Source organism: Vulpes vulpes, chromosome 14 (genome assembly GCF_048418805.1).
Source record: "Vulpes vulpes isolate BD-2025 chromosome 14, VulVul3, whole genome shotgun sequence".
NCBI classification, from domain to species: domain Eukaryota; kingdom Metazoa; phylum Chordata; class Mammalia; order Carnivora; family Canidae; genus Vulpes; species Vulpes vulpes.
This window is the reverse complement of record NC_132793.1, coordinates 28,889,714-28,908,707: the sequence shown is the minus strand read 5'-3', so window position 1 is coordinate 28,908,707 and position 18,994 is coordinate 28,889,714. Positions and strand designations below refer to the sequence as shown.

General features: G+C 47.6%; 1 protein-coding gene across 1 annotated transcript in view; it reads right to left on the bottom strand.

Moving 5' to 3' along the window:
- Positions 1-3,836, bottom strand: part of TGM3 (transglutaminase 3) — a 39,996-nt gene extending 36,160 nt beyond the window's left edge. The window contains exon 1 of the mRNA XM_072736228.1: positions 3,774-3,836. Within this exon, the coding sequence (XP_072592329.1) occupies positions 3,774-3,780 (7 nt within the window). The 5' untranslated portion in view covers positions 3,781-3,836. The remainder of the gene's footprint in view (positions 1-3,773) is intronic.
- Positions 3,837-18,994: the final 15,158 nt, after the last annotated feature.

The following is an 18,994-nucleotide window of genomic DNA, read 5'->3' as shown; positions in this document are numbered from 1 at the left end:
GCCACCTGTCTCACCTGAGCCACATGGCCATTCTAGGGGGTGGAGTGGGGAGGGGGGAGATCACAGCTCCTCATCACAAAAGAACTAAGCTAAGAGCAAGGAAGGCAGAGCCTTCTGAACCCATCCCTCAGCTCCTGCTAGAACCCCTGGGGCCTTGTTCCCTCCACTCCCCAGGGATGGGGAAAAGGATTTCCTATTTGAGCTCTCACCCCAGCGGCAGGGGAGCCTTGGGGGGAATCAATTGCCCCATCTGTGCAGCCCAGCCCAGCAGGGTGGACACAGATGGAGAAATCATGGGAGGTGAATACAGATAGCCCACATACAGATGAGAACTGGGGACTCCAGAGGCTGGTGAGGAGGCTGGAGGGGGAGAGGGTCCTTGGAAATCCTCCTCCATAGAAAAACAAAATGCTTTTTGTCTCATAGCGTTTTTTCTTCAGACTCCAAGACAAGGAGAAACAGGCTCAGGAAATAAGTTCCCAAGTGATAATAAGCTATGTGGCCTGAGCACCTATGAAGTGGACACTAAAATGCCACTTGTTATTTTACTTTATTTTAGATTTATTTATTTGAGAGAGAGAGAGAGAGAAAGAGAGAAACAGCATGAATAGGGGAAGGAGCAGAGGCAGAAGGAGGGAAAGAATCTTCAAGCAGACTCCCCACTTCACTGAGCGTGGAGCCTGATGGGGGTCTCCATCTCACAACCCTGAGATCATGACCTGAGCTGAAATCAAGAGTTGGATGCTTAACCAACGGACCCACCCAGCCTCCCCTAAAAGCACCCCGTCTTAGAGATGAGAAAACTGAGACACAGGGTTAAGTAGCCTGCCCAAAGTCACTCAGCTAGTAGGGACAGAGCTGAGATGCAACCCAGGACACGTCTGACATGCACTTGTCACCCCGAGGCTGTCCTGTCTCTGTAGGTGGAATCCTTGGTGGCAAAAGTGGAATCCTGGGTGGCCCTCCCTGCAGGTGGTTGCAGCCACTGGGTGACAGGAAGCTGGGGGGTAGGTGGGGTCCTGAGGCAGAGAAGGGGCAGCTTATCCTCTTACAGGTGCTAAGCGGGTATAGCCCTGAGCCCCTGAGCCCAAGGGGTGATCTGCCTGCAGAGGTAGCCTCGGTGTCGCTCTGGTCCAGGGGGCTGAGACAGAAGCTAGTACCCCCTGCTCCAGGAAAGCCCTGGACTCTCTGAGTTTACCCTGCACTGCTTCAGGGGCAGAAAGAGCCACTGGTGTCCCAGCTCCAAGGAAAAATTTTCTGAGGCAGATCTACAGCCCAAAATGGCACAGGTCCTCTGCAGATCAGGAATGAGGCTGAGGAAGGTGAGCACTCTGCCCCATAAAGCAGGTGGCAAGAAGAGCTCACCGCCCCACGGGGGACGGAGAATTAGTCCTGGCCTCCTGCAGGTTTAGACTTTGGGGGTTCTGTCTCTGACTCAGACCCCCCCAAGGCGCTTTGGGGGATGTTTGGGGGTGGGGAACAAGGCTTTCCCCCCTCACAGAGGGCCCTAGGACGCCGCACCATTTTGTGCAGAGCATTGCCAGCCAGGCCTTCCTCTGCCATTGTCATCCCCACCACCACCCGGGCAGCTCCCTCCAGTAGGCGAGGAATAACCAAGTCCCTGCTGATTCCAGTTAGAACCTTAAATCAGGAGCAGGACACAGAGTCCTTTCAAACCAGCACACGTGGGACCCTGCTTGTCCCCTGGGTTATACCTGCCGACCCATCCCCATTTATTTTCCTGTTTCCTGTGCCCCAAACACTCCTCACCCCACGAGGCTCCTGACCATGCCTAACTCATCGTCTGTGACCAAATGCCATCTGCTTCCCGGGGCCTCCCCTATCCTAAACCCTGGCTGCACTTAATCCCCTCCTCCTCTTGGCGCCCCACAGCACTGGGTTTGGATTTGCTAAGCAATCTCATGACCATTCACCTTGTGGGTCACTTGCCTAGGAACTAGTGTTTCCAAGCAGTGTCAGGCCGTGAGTGCAAGCTCACTGAGGGCATATACTACAGCTCATGTATCTGTGTCCCCCACCCGCACCTGCACCTGCCATGGCTCTATTCCCTAGGTGTCCCACAAGTAAAGCCATTCATTCCAGAAACATTTGCTGAGCACTACCTGGCTTGGCTGATGCTAAGCTAGGAACCACCTGTGTGACAATGCCACAAATCGAAGGGAATGCTAAAAAGGCGGGTACTCACCCTGCCTTTTTAAAAACGGATTTTTTCCCCCAACTGGCTACTGTCTACATTTTGTTGTGACCTTAGGATGGCTCTGGTTGATTTAGATACTGAATCTAGTGTCTCCATGAGTCACAGGCCCTGAAACACGGGCCTGCTGAAGTGGTGTGGTCTCACCACGGGCAGGCTATGCTGGGGTCCCTGCAGGCCTGCAGAGTGATGCCATGCACTCGCCACTGGGGTGAGCGTGTGCCAGGACCCGTGCTCCCTGATCCTGGTTTCCTCTCACGGCCAGGGCAGCCAGTACCAGAAGGAGCCTGAGCCTGTGTACTGCAGGCCTTTCATCTTGCAAATGGGAGCCTGAGGCTTGGTGATGCCAAGGAACACAGAGCAGTGGGGAAGAGAGCTCAACCGAGCAACCAAGGTCTGTACTGTTTTCCTGCGTCCCAGATGTCACATGTGCTCATCTCTGAGCTCAGCTCTGATAACAGGACAGAGCAGAAAGGTCACTGCTGGGACCAAGTTTGGGCTGTGTGGCCCTGGGAAGACTGTCCCCACTGGGCCGCTGCCCTTTCCACCTGGAGGGAGGGGGATGGCCTAGAGGACACTTATCTCCTCATGCTAGAGTCTATAGGGTCCAGAGTTCTTCTTAGCAACCCAGCGTGAATGCATGTTCCCAGGAGGATACAGAGGACAAGGGAGGGCTTCGTGCTTGCAGCCACCCTGTCCTGGGCTTTGGGATTACCAAGGTAACCAGCATTTGCCTTTTGCATCAGGCTGAAGGATTTCTTTGGCAGACCTTCCCGAGGTCCTAACTACCATTCACGATTTTTACAGGTTTGACTCATGCCTTGTTTGGGTTTGGCGTCACTGTCAACCCACGAGGCTGAGCACCCCTGACACGCAATAATTAGCACGCTGCCTGGCAGGGGCACTGGCTAACAAGAACCCAAACCCTCAGCAGTGACTGCAGAGCTCAAGAACCTGTGCTCCTTCGAGCTCTTTCCCACCCGTCCTCCCCTGGTGCAGCTAGAAGGGACCGTCTTGCGGCACACCTGCTCTTTCTGCCATGGGAGGTTTCAGCTCATCAAGTCGCTTTTCAAAGAGCCTGCGGTGCTTCCGGATGTGTGGTTTACTTAGGAGCATTCCAGCTGTGCTAATGAGTTTTTTTTTTAAATCAACTTACACGCTGTCACTCTCCCTCTCCCTTGTAGCTCTGTGATGTGCTTTTCTTTGCCTATGTTTACTGACAGCTGGAACAAGCGCACTGAGAAATAAGAGAGGCGGGTCTCACTGGGCTGGAAAAGGCGAGACTTGTCCATCTAAGGGACAGGACATCCAGCTGAGTGGAATACTGTGCCCATCACTCAGGACTACGTTCCAAACATGTTCTACCCCCGGCATCATGCTGGAGGGGTGAGGCAGCCAGTGAGAAAGAGGCGCCGGGGAATACCATCCCAGGGTACTAAGATCTAGCCTTCAGAGCCCCCAGGGCAACGGTCGGGGGTTGAACACTGGCCCGTTGGGCTGGCCCAGGAGAAGCACGGGCTTCCGGCGAGGACCTGTAGGGAAGATGCCATGCACTCACCCGTCATGTTGGCCTTCCTCTGCCTCTTCTCTGGGAATGGCACAGACAGACGGACGGAAGGTGTGGGGATCCGGCTGGGGATGTCCTTACCATTTATAGCAGCCTCTCCTACACACCTAATTAGAATTCTAATGAAGTGGGCGAGGCACCAGGTCATTCCTGTAGTGCTTGTAAACGTTTCCCTTACGACATATTTGTCACCCAATGGAAGGTCATCCTGCTTGTGCAAGACCAGCTTGGGCAGAAGGGAGATAAGAAATGCCAGGAGTTCGCTTTTATGATTTTTTTTCTTCTAAGACGAACTTCCTGGATTGTAGAGTTTAGGAAATGATGTCATGCTTTTCTCGAAGTATCTCGTCTAGAGCTGGTGCTCAGAAGTCCTTTGGGAGGTCAAGGGAATGGGCCTACAGAACCCAGAAATAGAAAACAGCTTGGTCCTTTCTCAGCGTATGTGACGTTGGTGTTTTCTGCCGGCATGGGAGGTAGGAGATGCTCATCACAGCCAGCTTGTTCAGGTTGCTGTGCTGTAGAAAGAGCACTTGGTTTGGGGCATGAGGCATGAAGCAGTAGTAGGTTCTGATGCTGACAGGGCCCTGGGCATCACTGGACCTCACAGCCCTGGAAGCCCTGTCTGCGATAGGGGGTGATCGTGTCTACCCTTCTCTGCCCCCTAAGTGGTGGGAACAGTCAAATGAGGTGGTACAGGGATGTGGACTGTAATGGTGTAAATACAGACTGAGGGGAGACTGTTCTTTCCAAAGAGACAGCAGGGGCAGCCGCAGAACCAGCCATGGTGACACAGTTTCATCCCAGTTCTGCCCCACAGTCTCTGCAAAAGAGGGGATCAGTCTCTCTCTGGGCCAGGCTCCAGGACATTTTGAAAAGAAGGGTGGGGAGAGGGGGATGACCCTGACAATCTACATTTTGTGTTGGCTGGTTTGTCATTTACATTTTTTTTTTAAAGTCCTAGTGTGGGAATTTACAAGTACTGAGCTTTCCTGTGATGGACAAAGGAGTTTTAAAACATCCTAAAGCTCCGAGGAGTCACAAAGGAGTAGAGAGTGCTTGAGGCCTCCCCCAGGGGTGGAGAGGGAATGAAGACCTAGCACCAGGATGACAAGATCGGGTCTAGAGAGAAGGGGGAAGAAGGCCTCGAGAAAGGTGAGATGGAAGAGACAGGCGGCAGACAGTCCTCCCTCCATCCTCTGGGCTCCCGCCGCGTTTTGCCCCTGGCCCACTTGGGGACCCCGATTGTGGGATGCATCTCACTGCACTGGTCCATCTGCTCAGGTCTGCCCCCATCCCTAGACTGAGCTCTTGAGAATACAAGCTGCATAGGATTCGCATCTTCTCAGAGCCAGGCGGAGGGCCTGCAGACGGCAGGAGCACACGTATTTTTGAATAAGTGAATCAATCAATCACCATAAACATAGAAATATTAACTATGATCAATTTAGTACTCACCATGGGCAGGTCAAACACTTCACATCTATTACCTTTTTTTAAATCTTTATAGCAATCCCATGACATCAGTACTATTATTGCTATCTTGCAGCGGGGAGAAATGGGTTAACTCGAGTCTCTGCAAGCTGGAGATTCACACCCATATGTGAGTGATTCCAGAGCCTCTTCGAGGAAGTTGGCTGGCCAAGTGAGGTGGGAAAGACTGAGTTCTCTGGTCGCTCCAAGTAAGGTGGCACCGCACCTATGCCAAGCAGAATGTGAAGACGACCTCTTGGCTCTGGAAGACGACCAAGAAGAGAGCGGAAGGCAGAGGGGTATGTGCATGGAGTGTTGCACCCCAGTTAGGAGGTGTGGGTCTTAGCCCCTGCCATGGCACTGGCTGTGACTCTGAGCAAAGCCCTCCTTTCCTGCGGAAACCCTGAGAACTGAGTGCGTTGTTTTGATTGAATGGGTGCAAAAGTGTTCTGTACACTCTTGAGTGTGGCATCAAGAGGAATTGTTTTTTTTTTAAATTTTATTAATTTATTCATGAGAGACAGAGATAGGCAGAGATGCAGGCAGAGGGAGAAGCAGGTTTCTTGCAGGGAGCCAGATGTGGGACTCGAACTTGGGACTCTGGGATCACGCCCTGGGCCAAAGGCAGATGCTCAACCGCTGAACCACCCAGGCGTCCCAAGAGGAGTTTGTTTGTTATTACTACTGTTGTTGCTATTGGCTGGGAGCTGAGAAGAACTGGACCCTGGGCACTCTTTCTAGAATGAGTCGACCTAAGATGTGCTACTTTGGATGGGGATCATTCTGAACTGAAAACAATCAAGGCCCACGAGTCTCAGAAAGAAACTTTCACCTCCCTGTTTCCCCATCTGCCTAAAATGTTTTTTTTTTTCTTTTCTTTTTTTTTAATAGAGGACCTGCTCCAGTTAGGGAGCTATCACCATACATAATGGCAGTATGACATGAACTAGGTTTGGTGGGCAGGGAGGAGCCCAACACGGCTAGTCTGATCCAAGTCCTCCCTTTGTCCCATTGTTCTGGGATGGCCCAGGAATGATCTGCTCACCAAATCTTTACCTTCCCATTCTTCCTTTACATTACTTTCCTTCCCTCTGAAGCCCCAGGCCCCTGAGTCCTTAGTCTAGAACAACACAGATTTTGCCTGTCTTTGGTATCTCTCACATTTATGTGGGTTCTCTGCATGTATGTAATTAAATTTGATTTTCTCTTGTTCATCTGTCTCATATCAATTTAATTCATAGACCAGCCAGAAGAACCTCGAGGAGCAGAAGAAGATTTTTCCTCCTGAGTAGTTGGCCTCACTGGTCAGAGATGCTGCAAAGGAGAGATCTGAGGACAAACAGCCAGTAGAAATAAGAATTCTTACCATATCAGCAGCCCAGAATCTCTGTCTGCGCTGTCTGATGGAGCCAAAGTTGGGTGGGGAGCGTCCTTTTTCTCTCTCTAAATTGAGATTAGCAGGAAAAAGAAATATTTGTGGAAGTAGTTCCTTGGGTGTAGTGACAGGCAAATTTGGGTTTTACTGATCCATTTCCTCTCAAAGAGAGTACACTGCTTTTCTCTTCCTGTGTCTTCCATGTCATTTGTCATAAGAAGGAAAACCATAGGATGCAAACTCTGGCCTAGGTCCCATAAGTCTGCTGCTGGAGCAGCCTCATGGCCTTGGGGAGCTCACAGTTCTCTCCAGACCAGCGTCTATTTAAAGAAACTTGCTGCAGGTCAATGGGCACACGAGGTAAAGGCTGTCGCTAAGGGATGTCTTGGAAGCCAAAGTCACAAAATTGGTGGGCATAGGTGGAGCACTTAAGAGCTGTTAGAGTGCTTGCAACCTAACCCAGAGACTCCCTTGTTAGAATAAGTGAGCCACAGAATGGGTTGGAGGACACAAGGTCACCTGCTAACCTCAGAAAAACTTCTGTGCAACGAGGTACTCTGTAAAACAACACACAGTCCCTCACCCCACAGCACATGCCTCTGAGGTGTCAGTGTGGTTTGGGGGAAACCCAGGACTTAGCTAAAGCTGTTAATGTGCATATAAAAAAAAAACTGGGTGAGGTTTTTCCTTTCATCTTGTTCTGTGTTCTGAGAGCTTAATTTTATGACCAGTGAGGACACTCTCTCTGGTCTCCATCATCTAGAGGTGTATTTACCATAAGTGGAAGAGGCTGGCACTTCAAGATCTCCTCTTTGCCCAGCTGTGCCAGCTCTCAAGGGGGAAAAATATGTCAGGGGTGCCTGGCTGGCTCAGTCGGTAGAGTATGTGACTCTTGATCTTGGTGTTACAAATTTGAGCCCAAGTTGAGTGTAGAGATGATTTAAAAATAAAATCTTAAAAAAAAAAGGACTTTAGGGTGCCTGGGTGGCTCAGTTGCTTAAGTGTCTGTCTTTGGCTCAGGTCATGATCCCATGGTCCTGGGATGGAGCCCCAAGTGGGGCTCCCTGCTGAGTAGGGAATCTACTTCTCCTTCTCCCTCTGCCCTTCCCCCTCACTCATGCGGACACACTCTCTCTCCTAAAGTAAATAAATAAATTAATTAAAATTTTAAAAAAATATAAAGCAACGGTTCTTGCTTTTGCAACCTACATCTTTAGAAAGGCAAAAGTGTAACACTGAGAGCATGTAAATCCCATTCCCTATATGCCTCCAGACAATTGCAGATGTTGCAAGAACCTAGAACATTAAAAAAAAATTGTGTTGGACTTAAGAAAAAGGGAAGTTTAAGAAGCAATTTCCCTAAACCCCATTATCAACCTCAGAAAGTTCATTTTTCTCCTCAAGAGGGATGGTTTCCCCTCCAGTTGAACCTCAGCCACACCCCAGAGCCTACCATTAAACCTAAAATAGAGGATGGAGAAGTGGATTTCTTAATTGACACTGGTGAGGTTTTCTTTACCGTCTGCTCAGAGGATTTCCTTCCACCTGTCCCTACTGATTCTATCCAGGATTGTTTGAGTCCCTGGGCAGCGCATTTTGTTGCCCATGTCCCAGGCCACCCCAATATCTTAGGCTCTCTTAACACTGTTCATGCCTTTTGAGTATCAAACCGCTCATCAGCTAGCCTTTTTGATAGAGCTGTGTTATGTAAATTTAATGCCACTATAATGTAGTGAAAAGGGCATTTTTCTCTCCCTTTCCTCAGACCAAGCCCTAAATCTCCTACTTCCTTTACTAGAAACTCAGTTTGATTTAAATTCATCTGAAAAGGATTTTTTTTTTTTTAAGATTTATTTATTTGAGAGACAGAAAGAGTATGGTGGGGTGGGGGGGAGGTGGTGCAGAAGGAGAAGCAGACTTCTCACTAAGTGCAAAGCCCAATATGGGGCTCGATCCTAGGACCCTGGGATCATGACCTGAGCTCAAGGCAGCTGATTAACTGACTGAGCCACACAGGTGCCCTGAAGAGGATGTCTTTAAAAGATATTCCAATTAGTCCCTGGGCTACACATGCAAGTGGAGTTGGGTCTAATGCAGTGCACAAGTCTGTGTGCACTGCATTACTTTGGAGAAGGAATAAATAGGTTCCATCAGTGGCTCAATATAGATTTTCCCTGCTACACGTAAGTAGAGCATCCTTATGAAATCTTTCACAAGCCCAAGTGGCAGAAAGTACAGAAGCAATTACTATCAATTCATATGGAAAATTTTTTTTGACCATTTCCAGACCCAAAATTAACCTCTCTTTGGCTTTGGTGATACCTTAGGACACATCTTGCTGAGAGATGCACAGAATAAACCAAGACAAAGCACAGATGCTCGCAGACACGCTTCAAAGCTATGATGCTGAGACGCTGAAGGAGCTTCTTCGGGGAAGGAGCTTGGCAGGACCGCTCTCAGCCCTGGGGTGTGTGTGTGCTGCCTCTGTGAAGGCCCACTGCAGAACAAACGCTGAATGCTATTTTTGCTTTTTGCCTTTTTTTCGTAAAAACGAAAATCCTTTTGGGATTTCTTTCAGTTAGAGAAAGCAGAGACCAATGTAGATCTTTCATAAAAGCCAAGTGGTGTAAGGCAAACTTGTGAAAAGCGGGGGACACCTGGATCTTCTCTCCAGACATACAGAGTGAGGAGTTGAATTTATAATAGACTTTCTCTCATAGGAGGGTGTACTTTTCTTTACTTCTTCACCCTGTAGCTCTCCAATCTTGCCAGTAAAAAAAGAAGGTAAATTTGATTGAGACTAAAATAAAATCTATCTATTTGTGCAGATCTTAGGGCCATAAACCTTTGTACTTCCTCTGCATCCTGTAGTCACAAATCTGGCTATTATTCTTAGCTCCATTCCTGCTGATGCAGCCTGGTTTATAGCAATTGATCTCTGCTCAGCTTTCTTTTCAATCCCATTGCACCCTGACTCACAATTTCTTTTTGCATCTGCATTCAGAGGGAGAAAATGAACACCGGCTTGCATATTTCAGGAATATTGTGAGTCTCCCTCAACATTTTCTGAGAATTTAAAGCAGACTTAGATTCTGTAGCCTTTACCCAAGGCTGCATGCTTGTTCACTATGTTGATGATCTTTTACTTTGTGATCAAACTAAAGCTCTTACAGACTGTCATTCTCCTAAAGGCCCTAGCTGAACCAGGCCAGAGAGCCTCCAGATTTAACTACAATGGGTGCAAACAACTATTATCTACTTAGGACATGAGATGATCTCGGGGCATCCGAAAGCTCACCCTAAAATGCCTGAAGTCAATTTTGTCTTTCTTCCCAAAATGCGAAAGCAGTTACATACTTTTTTAGGGGCAGCTGGCTATTGCTGCTGGTGGATCCTTAATTTTGCAACCCTTGCTAAACATCTGTATACCCTTCTCCTAGACAACACCTCAGAGCGTATATCCTGGCCCTCAGAGACATTAACCTCCTTCAAAGCCTTGGAACTAACATGCCAACACCCCTAGCTCTGGGCTTACTGAATTTTTAACAAGCTTTTTCAACTATATTGCCATAAAAATTGTTGAACTTGCTACCGGCATTTTAGGACAAACTTGTGCCTCTCAGATATATCTTACGGCATATTTTTTGTGCTAGTAGACCTTGTTGCATCAGGTATGGCCCCAAGCTTCCATGCAGCAGTGGCTTCTGCCAGTTGGTTGACAAAGCCGATGCTCTTCTATTAGGCTTCCACATTCACCTCTGTTCTCGTGCGATGTCTTATAAGTTCACAAAACCCAGCATCCCTCTATACAGTGACAGACCACTTGTGAACAAGCTCTTGACTAGCCCTTCCATCATCTTACATGGTCGTACTACTTGAAATCCAGCTACCTTACTACCTCCTGATGATGGAGAGCCCACTCTATTGCCCAGGATTGCCTTACAAGTATAGAAATGGTCTCAAAATTACAAAAGGATCTCTCAGATATCCCTTTAAACATCCAGACTGACTTCTATTTTGTGGTGGCTCCTATAAATGATATTTCTGGGGAAACATAATAACTGGGTATGCCATAGATTCCCCCACATGAACAGTAGAGGCATATTCTTTTCCCATTAAAATCAGCCCGAGCTACTGAACTCTTAGCTCTTACTACAGCTTGCACATTGCCAGGAGGGAAAACTGCCACTATTTACACAGACTGCAAATATGCTTTTGGAGGCTGCCATGCTGTTGGCACAATTTGGTAATCCTGTGGATTCTTAACCTCTGCTGGTACTCCAGTTGCTAATGGGCCTATAATAGCCTGTTACAAGCTATTCACCTTCCTTTTAAAGTCACCATGGTTCATTTGTTCATTGTTCCCATACAAAGGAAACTGATGCTATATCCTTAGGAAATGATAGGACTAACACACCTTCTAAATACGCCACTCAGAATGGACCCCCTTAACCTCTCTCCACCCAATTTTCAAATCTGCCTTCATCCTTGACCGATACTATTAACTTGCAGATAGATGCTCCACAATCTGAAAAGGACAGTAGCATACGAAAGGATGCCAAACAAGTATCAGATGGATTATATATTTATTGGGCCAAATGGACTTCCTATGGCCTCCTTGTCTTTTTTTTTTTTTTTTTTTAAGATTTTATTTATTTATTCATGAGAGACACACAGAGAGAAGCAGAGACATAGGCAGAGGGAGAGGCAGGCTCCCTTTAGGGAGCCTAATGCAGGACTCAATCCCAGGATCCTGGGATCATGACCTGAGCCAAAGGCAGACACTCAACCACCGAGCCACCCAGGTGCCCACCCCCTTTTTAACCCTTTGGTTTGTCCTTTTCTTCCACCAAATGGGACATATGTGCAGACAGGGGATAGTTAAGGAACTAAAAGCCAATTGGTTTCACCTTGGCATCTGCAAAATTTCTGACCAAATTATTTCCCTGTATACTACTTGTGAATCTCACCAAATTTCTGGAAGAAATCGATATGCCCCAGGAAGTCCTCCTAGGCTCACACTGCCCTTGGCTATATTTCAGATGGATTTTGTGCATTTGCCCTCAGCCTTGGGCTATCACTGTCTGGTTATTGTCTGAACATTTAGTGGATGGACTGAAGACATCCGGCTAGACAAGCTCATGCCACAACAGTGGTAAAGAAATTAATAACTGAGATTGTTTCTCATTTCCGCATCCCTTGATGGACTGAATCAGACCAAGGAACTCATTTTACAGCAGAGATAAACCACTTGCTTGTAAAAACTCTGGGGTACTCATTAGATTTCATGCCCTATATCATCCTCGATCATCAGAGCAAGTGGAAAGTAACAATCTAGACAGAAAAAGGACTTTAGGAAAAATCTGTCAAGAAACCGGACTTAAATGTCCAGAAGCATTGTCCTTGGTGCTTGTAAAGATCCAGAATACTCCAAGTAAGGGACATGGATTGACTCCTTTTGAAGGAGCATTTGGTTACCCCATACCTGTGGGCATCTCTCAAACTTCTGTGTTTAGTTAAGTGAACATTATGGGAACAGAAGTGAATAATTTAATGCTGTGACTAGCTAACTGTGAGAACTAAATAGTATACTTGAAACATATCACCCACAGGTAAAAGAGGCATGGCCACTGACAGATAAGCATTGCCATCCCTTCCAACTGGGAGACCAGGCATATATCAAGGTCTTTAGAAGCAAATGTGCTATCACCTCGCTGGGAAAGATCTTTTGAGGTACTGCTAACCACTTACACTGCTATCAAAATAAAAGAAAAATCCCCCTGGGTTCATGCAAACCATGTCGACGCAGACCCAGATCACTGCTGTCAAGACCATTGGAGACAAGTCTACAGGTGACCTTAAAGTGAGGACTTCTGGGGCCAATTCCAGGTGCCAGAAGTGGTCAGCACCATGAAGTAGACAATTTTTCCCAAGATCATGGAGCAGGCAACTTTCCTTTCACCTATCCCTCCTTCAAAACAAATGAGCAGGTGAACAAACAAAAACACCCTACCTTCACACTACAAGCCAGCCTCAACGACAAAACCAAACACTCTCTTTCTTATTAATACTTTTCCATGTTTATGAATCAGAAAGCTGGTTGGAGAGCACATGTCTCTACTGTTGCACTTCCTGCCTCTGAGTCTCCACTATGGGTGCCTTTGCAATCTGCCTCTTGCCTGTATTGGCTCTCTTTTTTATCAGGTTGAGTGCGGACCACACACCCCCTTATGCCAGGTCACAACATCTGGCCCCACTGCTGGATGACCCCACTCCTGGAACTGGGATACGCTTTAAGAAGCTGTGGGGACACGTGGCTCCATTTGTTCTTTCCTGTTTGTCTTTGCTATAATCCATGTCTTCCCTCCCGCGGCAGCTCCCTTACCACTCAGCTACTAGCCGGTTTTCTCTCTTCACAGTCCCAGACTCAGCTTTTTTTTTTTTTTTTTTTTTTAAGATTTTATTTATTTATTTGACAGAGAGAGTATGTGTGTATGAACGAGCGCAAGCAGGGGAATGTGAGGGAGAGGGAGAGAGAGAAGCAGACTCCCCACTAGGCAGGGAGCCCAACCTGGGGCTCTATCCCAGGACCATGAGATCATGACCTGAGCTGAAGGCAGATGCTTAACCAACTGAGCCTCCCAGGAGCCCATGGCCTCAGTTTTTAATATGCGAAACTTCCAGGGAAGTTTTAGAGGAGGGAACTGTCAGGGTTCAGAACAAGTTGCCCTAAGCTGTGCTACTTTGGCATGTGGATTATTTCAAACTAAAAACAATCAAGGCCCACAAGACTCAAGAAGAAACTTTGACCTCCCCCCTTCCCCAACTGCCTAAAATGTGTTTTTTGTTTGTTTGTTTGTTCGTTTTTATACAGGACCTGCTCTAGTTAGGGGGCTATCACCATAGATAATGGCGATATGAAATGAACTAGGTATGGTGAACAAGAATGAGCCTAACAAGGCCAGTCTGATCCAAGCCCTCCCTTTGTCTCTTTGTCCATTGTTCCTGGGTGGCCCAGCAAAGATCTGCTCGCCAAACCTTTACCCTTCTCATTCTTCCTATACATTGCCTTCCTTCCCTCTGAAGCCCCAGACCCCTGAGTCCAGAGTCCAGAATGACATAGATACCTCATTTTGCCTGACTTTGGAATCTCTCACATTTACGTGGGTTCTCTGCATGTATGTAATTAAATTTGATTTTCTCCTGTTCATCTGTCTCATATCAATTTAATTAATAGACCAACCAGAAGAACCTCGAGGGGCAAAGGACATTTTTCTTCCCCAACACTTTCAATGACCTGGCAAGGCCACCTGCAGAGGTGACAAAGAGGTGGTGCTTTAGACATCACACAGATGTGGGTCCAAATTCTGGTCCTGTCAAGTCACCTCACTTCTCAGAGCCTCCATTTCTTCATCTGTAAAGTCGAGGTTGAGGTGCAGCAAGAATTGAAATAGACAATGAATAGAAAGTACTGAGCACAGTGTCTACCTGGCATAGCCCAGTGCAATCTGTTAGTGGACATTATTAGCATTCTTATTACTCCTTCGGAACCCCTCTGTTCCTGAGTGGTGCAGATTTTGCCCTGGGACCCACAAGCACGGACAGTGGTGCCTGACCACTTGGCAAGTTCTGTGGCTGATCAGTCTTAGCCCTAGTGTGGTAGGAAGATACCCAGGTTGGACTCAGAAGACCCAAAGGAAAGCCGGACCTTGTGGCTTGCCCACCCTGTGACCTTGATGGAATTCTTTGACTTCTCTGAGCCTCAGTTCCCTTACTGGCCTATCTACACACCTCCCAGGGCTATAGCAAGGCTCAACACTACAAAATCCCAGATATGACACTCCTTTGGAGATAAGGTGGTATTGCACAGATGTCAAGGTTGGCTTTTTTCTTCCCCTCCCTGCTGCTCTGTCAGCTCCCCGGCAACCTGCTGACAGCCCAGCAGCAGGGCCCTGCCTGTGTCACAGAGTCTGCCTTGAGTTGGCCTAATGTTAGCTGCTGGAGGATTGCACCATGGTGGTAGCCACAGCCCCAATAATTTGCATGCTTATGTCACAATTTTAGCTAAATGACTTTCAATTCATAGGTGGAGTCACCCAGCTACATGCAGGATGAAATTCCTGCTTGGCCACGCTCTGCATCTTGGACTCCAGTTAAGATGGAACATACACATATGTTTGTTTGTTTGTTTGTTTAAGATTTAATTTATTTGAGAGAGAAAGAGTGGGGGACGGGCAGAGGGAGAGGGAGAGAATCTCAAACAGACTTTTCACTAAGTGAGGAGCTGGGTGTGGGGCTCAATCTCACAACCCTGAGATCATAACCTGAGTCAAAACAAAGAGTTGGATGCTCAACCAACTGTGCCACCCAGGCACCCCCAAAGATGTGTTTTTTAAAAAAGGCAACCTTAATTGTTTGTCTTTATTCTCCCTCAAATAAAGGGATTTGGGGCTGCTGGAGATTTGTAACCTGTGGAGAGGCACAGAATCTTCTGAGATGTCATCGACTCAGCCTTTCTTGAAGCACAAGAATCCCCTTTCCTGACAAATCTCTCTTGAAAACTCCAGTGGTGGGGAACTTGCACTTCTCAAAATAGCCCACACTCACACTAGATGGCCCTCCCTGGAACAGTCACTTCTGGGGTGCCTCTGTGCAAGGAGTTTCTTCCCTCATTTCCTAGGAGTTCCATGAGGGTAGAAACTGTCTGCATCCATCATTGTTCCATCCCCAGTGCATCCCTGTGCTTGGGGCATGCCATGAACTCTCAGTAAACTGGGGTTCAAGTGCATTGAAAAGACCAAAAAGTTCTTCCTCATTTGAACTGAGAATTTGTCCCCCAGAGCATCTATGCACTGATCCTCATTGCTTCCCCCCAACCCCTCATTGAGCTTATATGAACTAAGAGCGTGTTCTCCCTCAACACGGGGGCAAATCTGGCAAACACCTTCCCCATACCCACAAGTTTTCTCTTTTCCAGGTTCAAGGTCAGTTTCATCAACCATTCCTGATGAGTCATGATTTAGAGACCCTTCCCCATCTTGGTGAGATCATGTTACTTGCCTCCTCTGAAACCTTTAATGGCTCCCCATGGCCTCCTGCAGCCCAAATTCCTTAGTCTGAATATACACTTAGTCCCTCCACTGTCTGTTCAATCTTAATTCCATTGTTTTCTCCTACTCAGCAAAACACATCTAATCCTATTTCCTAGAACCCAACCTACTGGACCCTGCCTCTACCCTAAAATGCCATTGCCTGAAACACCTTCCTCATTCCTTCTGACTCCCCATCTCATCATTACCAAGGTCCAAAGCAAGTCCCACCCTCCCTCCTGATCCTCCCAGTGTATCGTGGAAAGAGGATATGCAGCAAAGCAAATCTAGGTATAAGTCTCAGAGACAGATTTTCACTGATCACAAGCATGTGCTTTTATAATCACATCGACCCTGGACAATTCCCTTATACTCTCTAAGCCTAAGATTTCTTCTTTCAAAAATGTAATGACCCCAGCCCCCCTCCCCATTTAGAGCAGTCTGAGGAATCATGAGACGATGTCTGGAAAGCCTTCTGTAAATGACAAGATGTACCAACTCCACAGCTTGGAGCCTCTCAGATGTGCCCTGTGCCATTCACCAGGCACTGACAATACACGATCTAGATGTGTTTGTGATGCTTCTTCAGGGCAGGAGTACGCCAGTCCACATGGCTGGCTGTCATTTCCTGATGCCAGGCTCCATGCTAAGAGTTTCACAGGAGTTAACTTTTAAGCCTCATGGCAACCCCAGGAGGGAGATACTCCTATTCCGTTGCATAGATAAGAAACCAGAGGCTGGGAGAAGCTCGGAGTTTGTCAAGGTTACAGAGCTAACCATCCAGGGTCTGAATCCAGGTCTGCCTGACAGCAGAGGCCCTGTTTCTATCACTCTGTCTCTGACAAATTCTCCAGTTCAGTGAAACCTGGGTCTTTCGTTTGGGAGACTAACGAAATAGTATTAATAGTATTAATGATAGTATTAATAACTGGGCTGAATGGGAAGGCGAGGCCATCTCCAGGATTAATATCAAAGGCTCCACTTTAGGAGCACCTGGGTGGCTCAGTGCTTGTCTGCCTTTGGCTTAGATCATGATCCCAGGGTCCTGGGATCGAGTCATGCATCAGGCTCCCCGGAGGGAGCCTGCTTCTCCCTCTGCCTATGTCTCTGCCTCTCTCTTTCTGTGTCTCTCATGAATAAATAAATAAAATCTAAAAACAAAATAAAAAAAAGCTCCGCTTTAATAAATTTATGCTCAAATTTTCCACTCCCTCCAGACAAACTCTTGAAGGAAGAGTAGATATGTCAAAGTCCTTATAACCCATGTTGTTCTCATCCCATCAAATGCTTGCTTGCATGATGTGGGGCATCAGTGCTAAGAGACACCCCGCCCCTGAGAAGATAGAGACGGGGAGCAGTAGAACTTTTTTTTTAAAGACAGAAACCGATAAGAACTAAAAAGATGTGCATACTGCTCATGGAAATAGTTCAGAAGGAATGATTTATGCCACTGTGGAGATAAGAGATATTTCTTGAGGAGGATGCCTCTCGGGCATACGCTGAAGGAGGAGATCATGGGGAGACATTCCAGGCAGGAGGAAAAAGAGTGGAAGACAGCACACAGCCCTGCCCAGGACATCTGCAAATGAGTTTATCTGGAGCACTCAGTGCCCAAGGACAGTGGGTATGGGCCAGAGAGGCCCTGCTCCACCCTAGACAGAATCAAGGTGCTTAATCCTGAGGTATGGGGAAGGTAGAGCAGGGGGCAGCTCCTGCTTGCCAGGTGTCTGATGCCTCTTGACGGAAGGGTGGTTTACTCTGCCAAGCTGTCACTCAGCTGTGAGGGAGCAACGGAAAAGCCAGCCAGAGAGGAGAGGAGACCGCCACAGCCCATCCCTTGTGAGCTCCAAGGTCATTACTGGGAAGGCCAAGTGGTGGTTTGCGAAGGAATGCTGGGGGACAGGGCAGTCAGAGGGCAGGTCGCTGGGGTTGTGTAAATTTCCAGAAAGGAAACGATCAGAGAGGTCATCCAGCCTGATTGGTCATTTTAGAGATGAGACAACAGGCCTTCTGAGAAAAGACTTGCCTGAGGTCACCAAATAATCAACTGACCTGCGTCTCAGAGCCAGAAGAGGGTTTAGAGGTCATGTTGTCCAACTTCTCCTTTTCCTGGTGAGGACACCAAAGTCCAAATCACCTGGGACGAGAAAGCCTCCTTTCAGGCCCTCTGTAAAGCCTTTCAGGCTTTCCTCTGCGTGGGCTTAGTCCATCCCTGTCTTTCAGTGGAGAAACCCATCTTAGAAAGGCCTACGGGATGGCCTACAAGAGTAAGGAAATATTTTTCCGTGTTATCAATAGCAGCAAATTTTATTAACATTGCTAAACACTTGTACAATGGTCACAAAATTGGCTCTTATATTCGCGCTCTCACCTGATTCTTAACTCAGCTCCTAGGAAGCAGATTTTATCAGCACCACTGCCGTGTGTTCCCGGGGAGCAAGTGAATGCTTGGGTGGACCATGGCATCTTAGGAGAAGCCAGACTCAAATGGGAGACTTTGGGTCCTAAATTCAGTGTCCCCTCCCCACTTCATGTTAGGGCTAATAACAAATAGGTTTCAGAAAAAAGTCTGTTTGGATCACACCGGTGCTGCCTGCTTTATAGTAACTTTTACGTACAGTGCTTTGCCGTATTTTTTTTGCCATACAACAGAGCATAAGCTGCTTGAGTATAAGTGTGATTTATGAAGAAACCTGAAAACTTGGGAAGAGGTGCAGGGCTGCCTGGGGGAGCGAGGTTGGGCTGGGCTGGGAGTCTGCTCTTGCAGGGAGCTCAGTCTGGCTTCAGCCCCGAGGCTCCCTACAGGCAGACTCAGAACCAGGCACTCCCTCTCAGGGCCCATCTCTTTAGGTGATAAGAAAATGCAGGTGGCTCGTTTTTTCCCACTCCCTGCTCTGATCTGGGTCCTTCCCCAGGGGGCCTGAAGAATCAGTAGATCTTCCTCTGAGGTCTCCAAAGAAAAAAGATCTGCGGGAGGGCAGACAATTGCTTCTGAATTCTATTCATTCATCCACCCAACATTTGTTATGTCCATTGTGCGCAGGGCTCTGTTTTGACATTTTTGGGAAATTAAAAATGAATACATTTTATGGAGGGCAATGCCTGCCCAAACCTGGACAAGTGTATATATACAGATACATACAAAACAGTAGTTGATAACATTTTTTTAATAAAAGGAAACATTTTGGGGGGATCCCCAGGTGGCTCAGCGGTTTAGTGCCTGCCTTTGGCCTAGGGTGTGATCCTGGAGACCCGGGATCGAGTCCCACGTCGGGCTC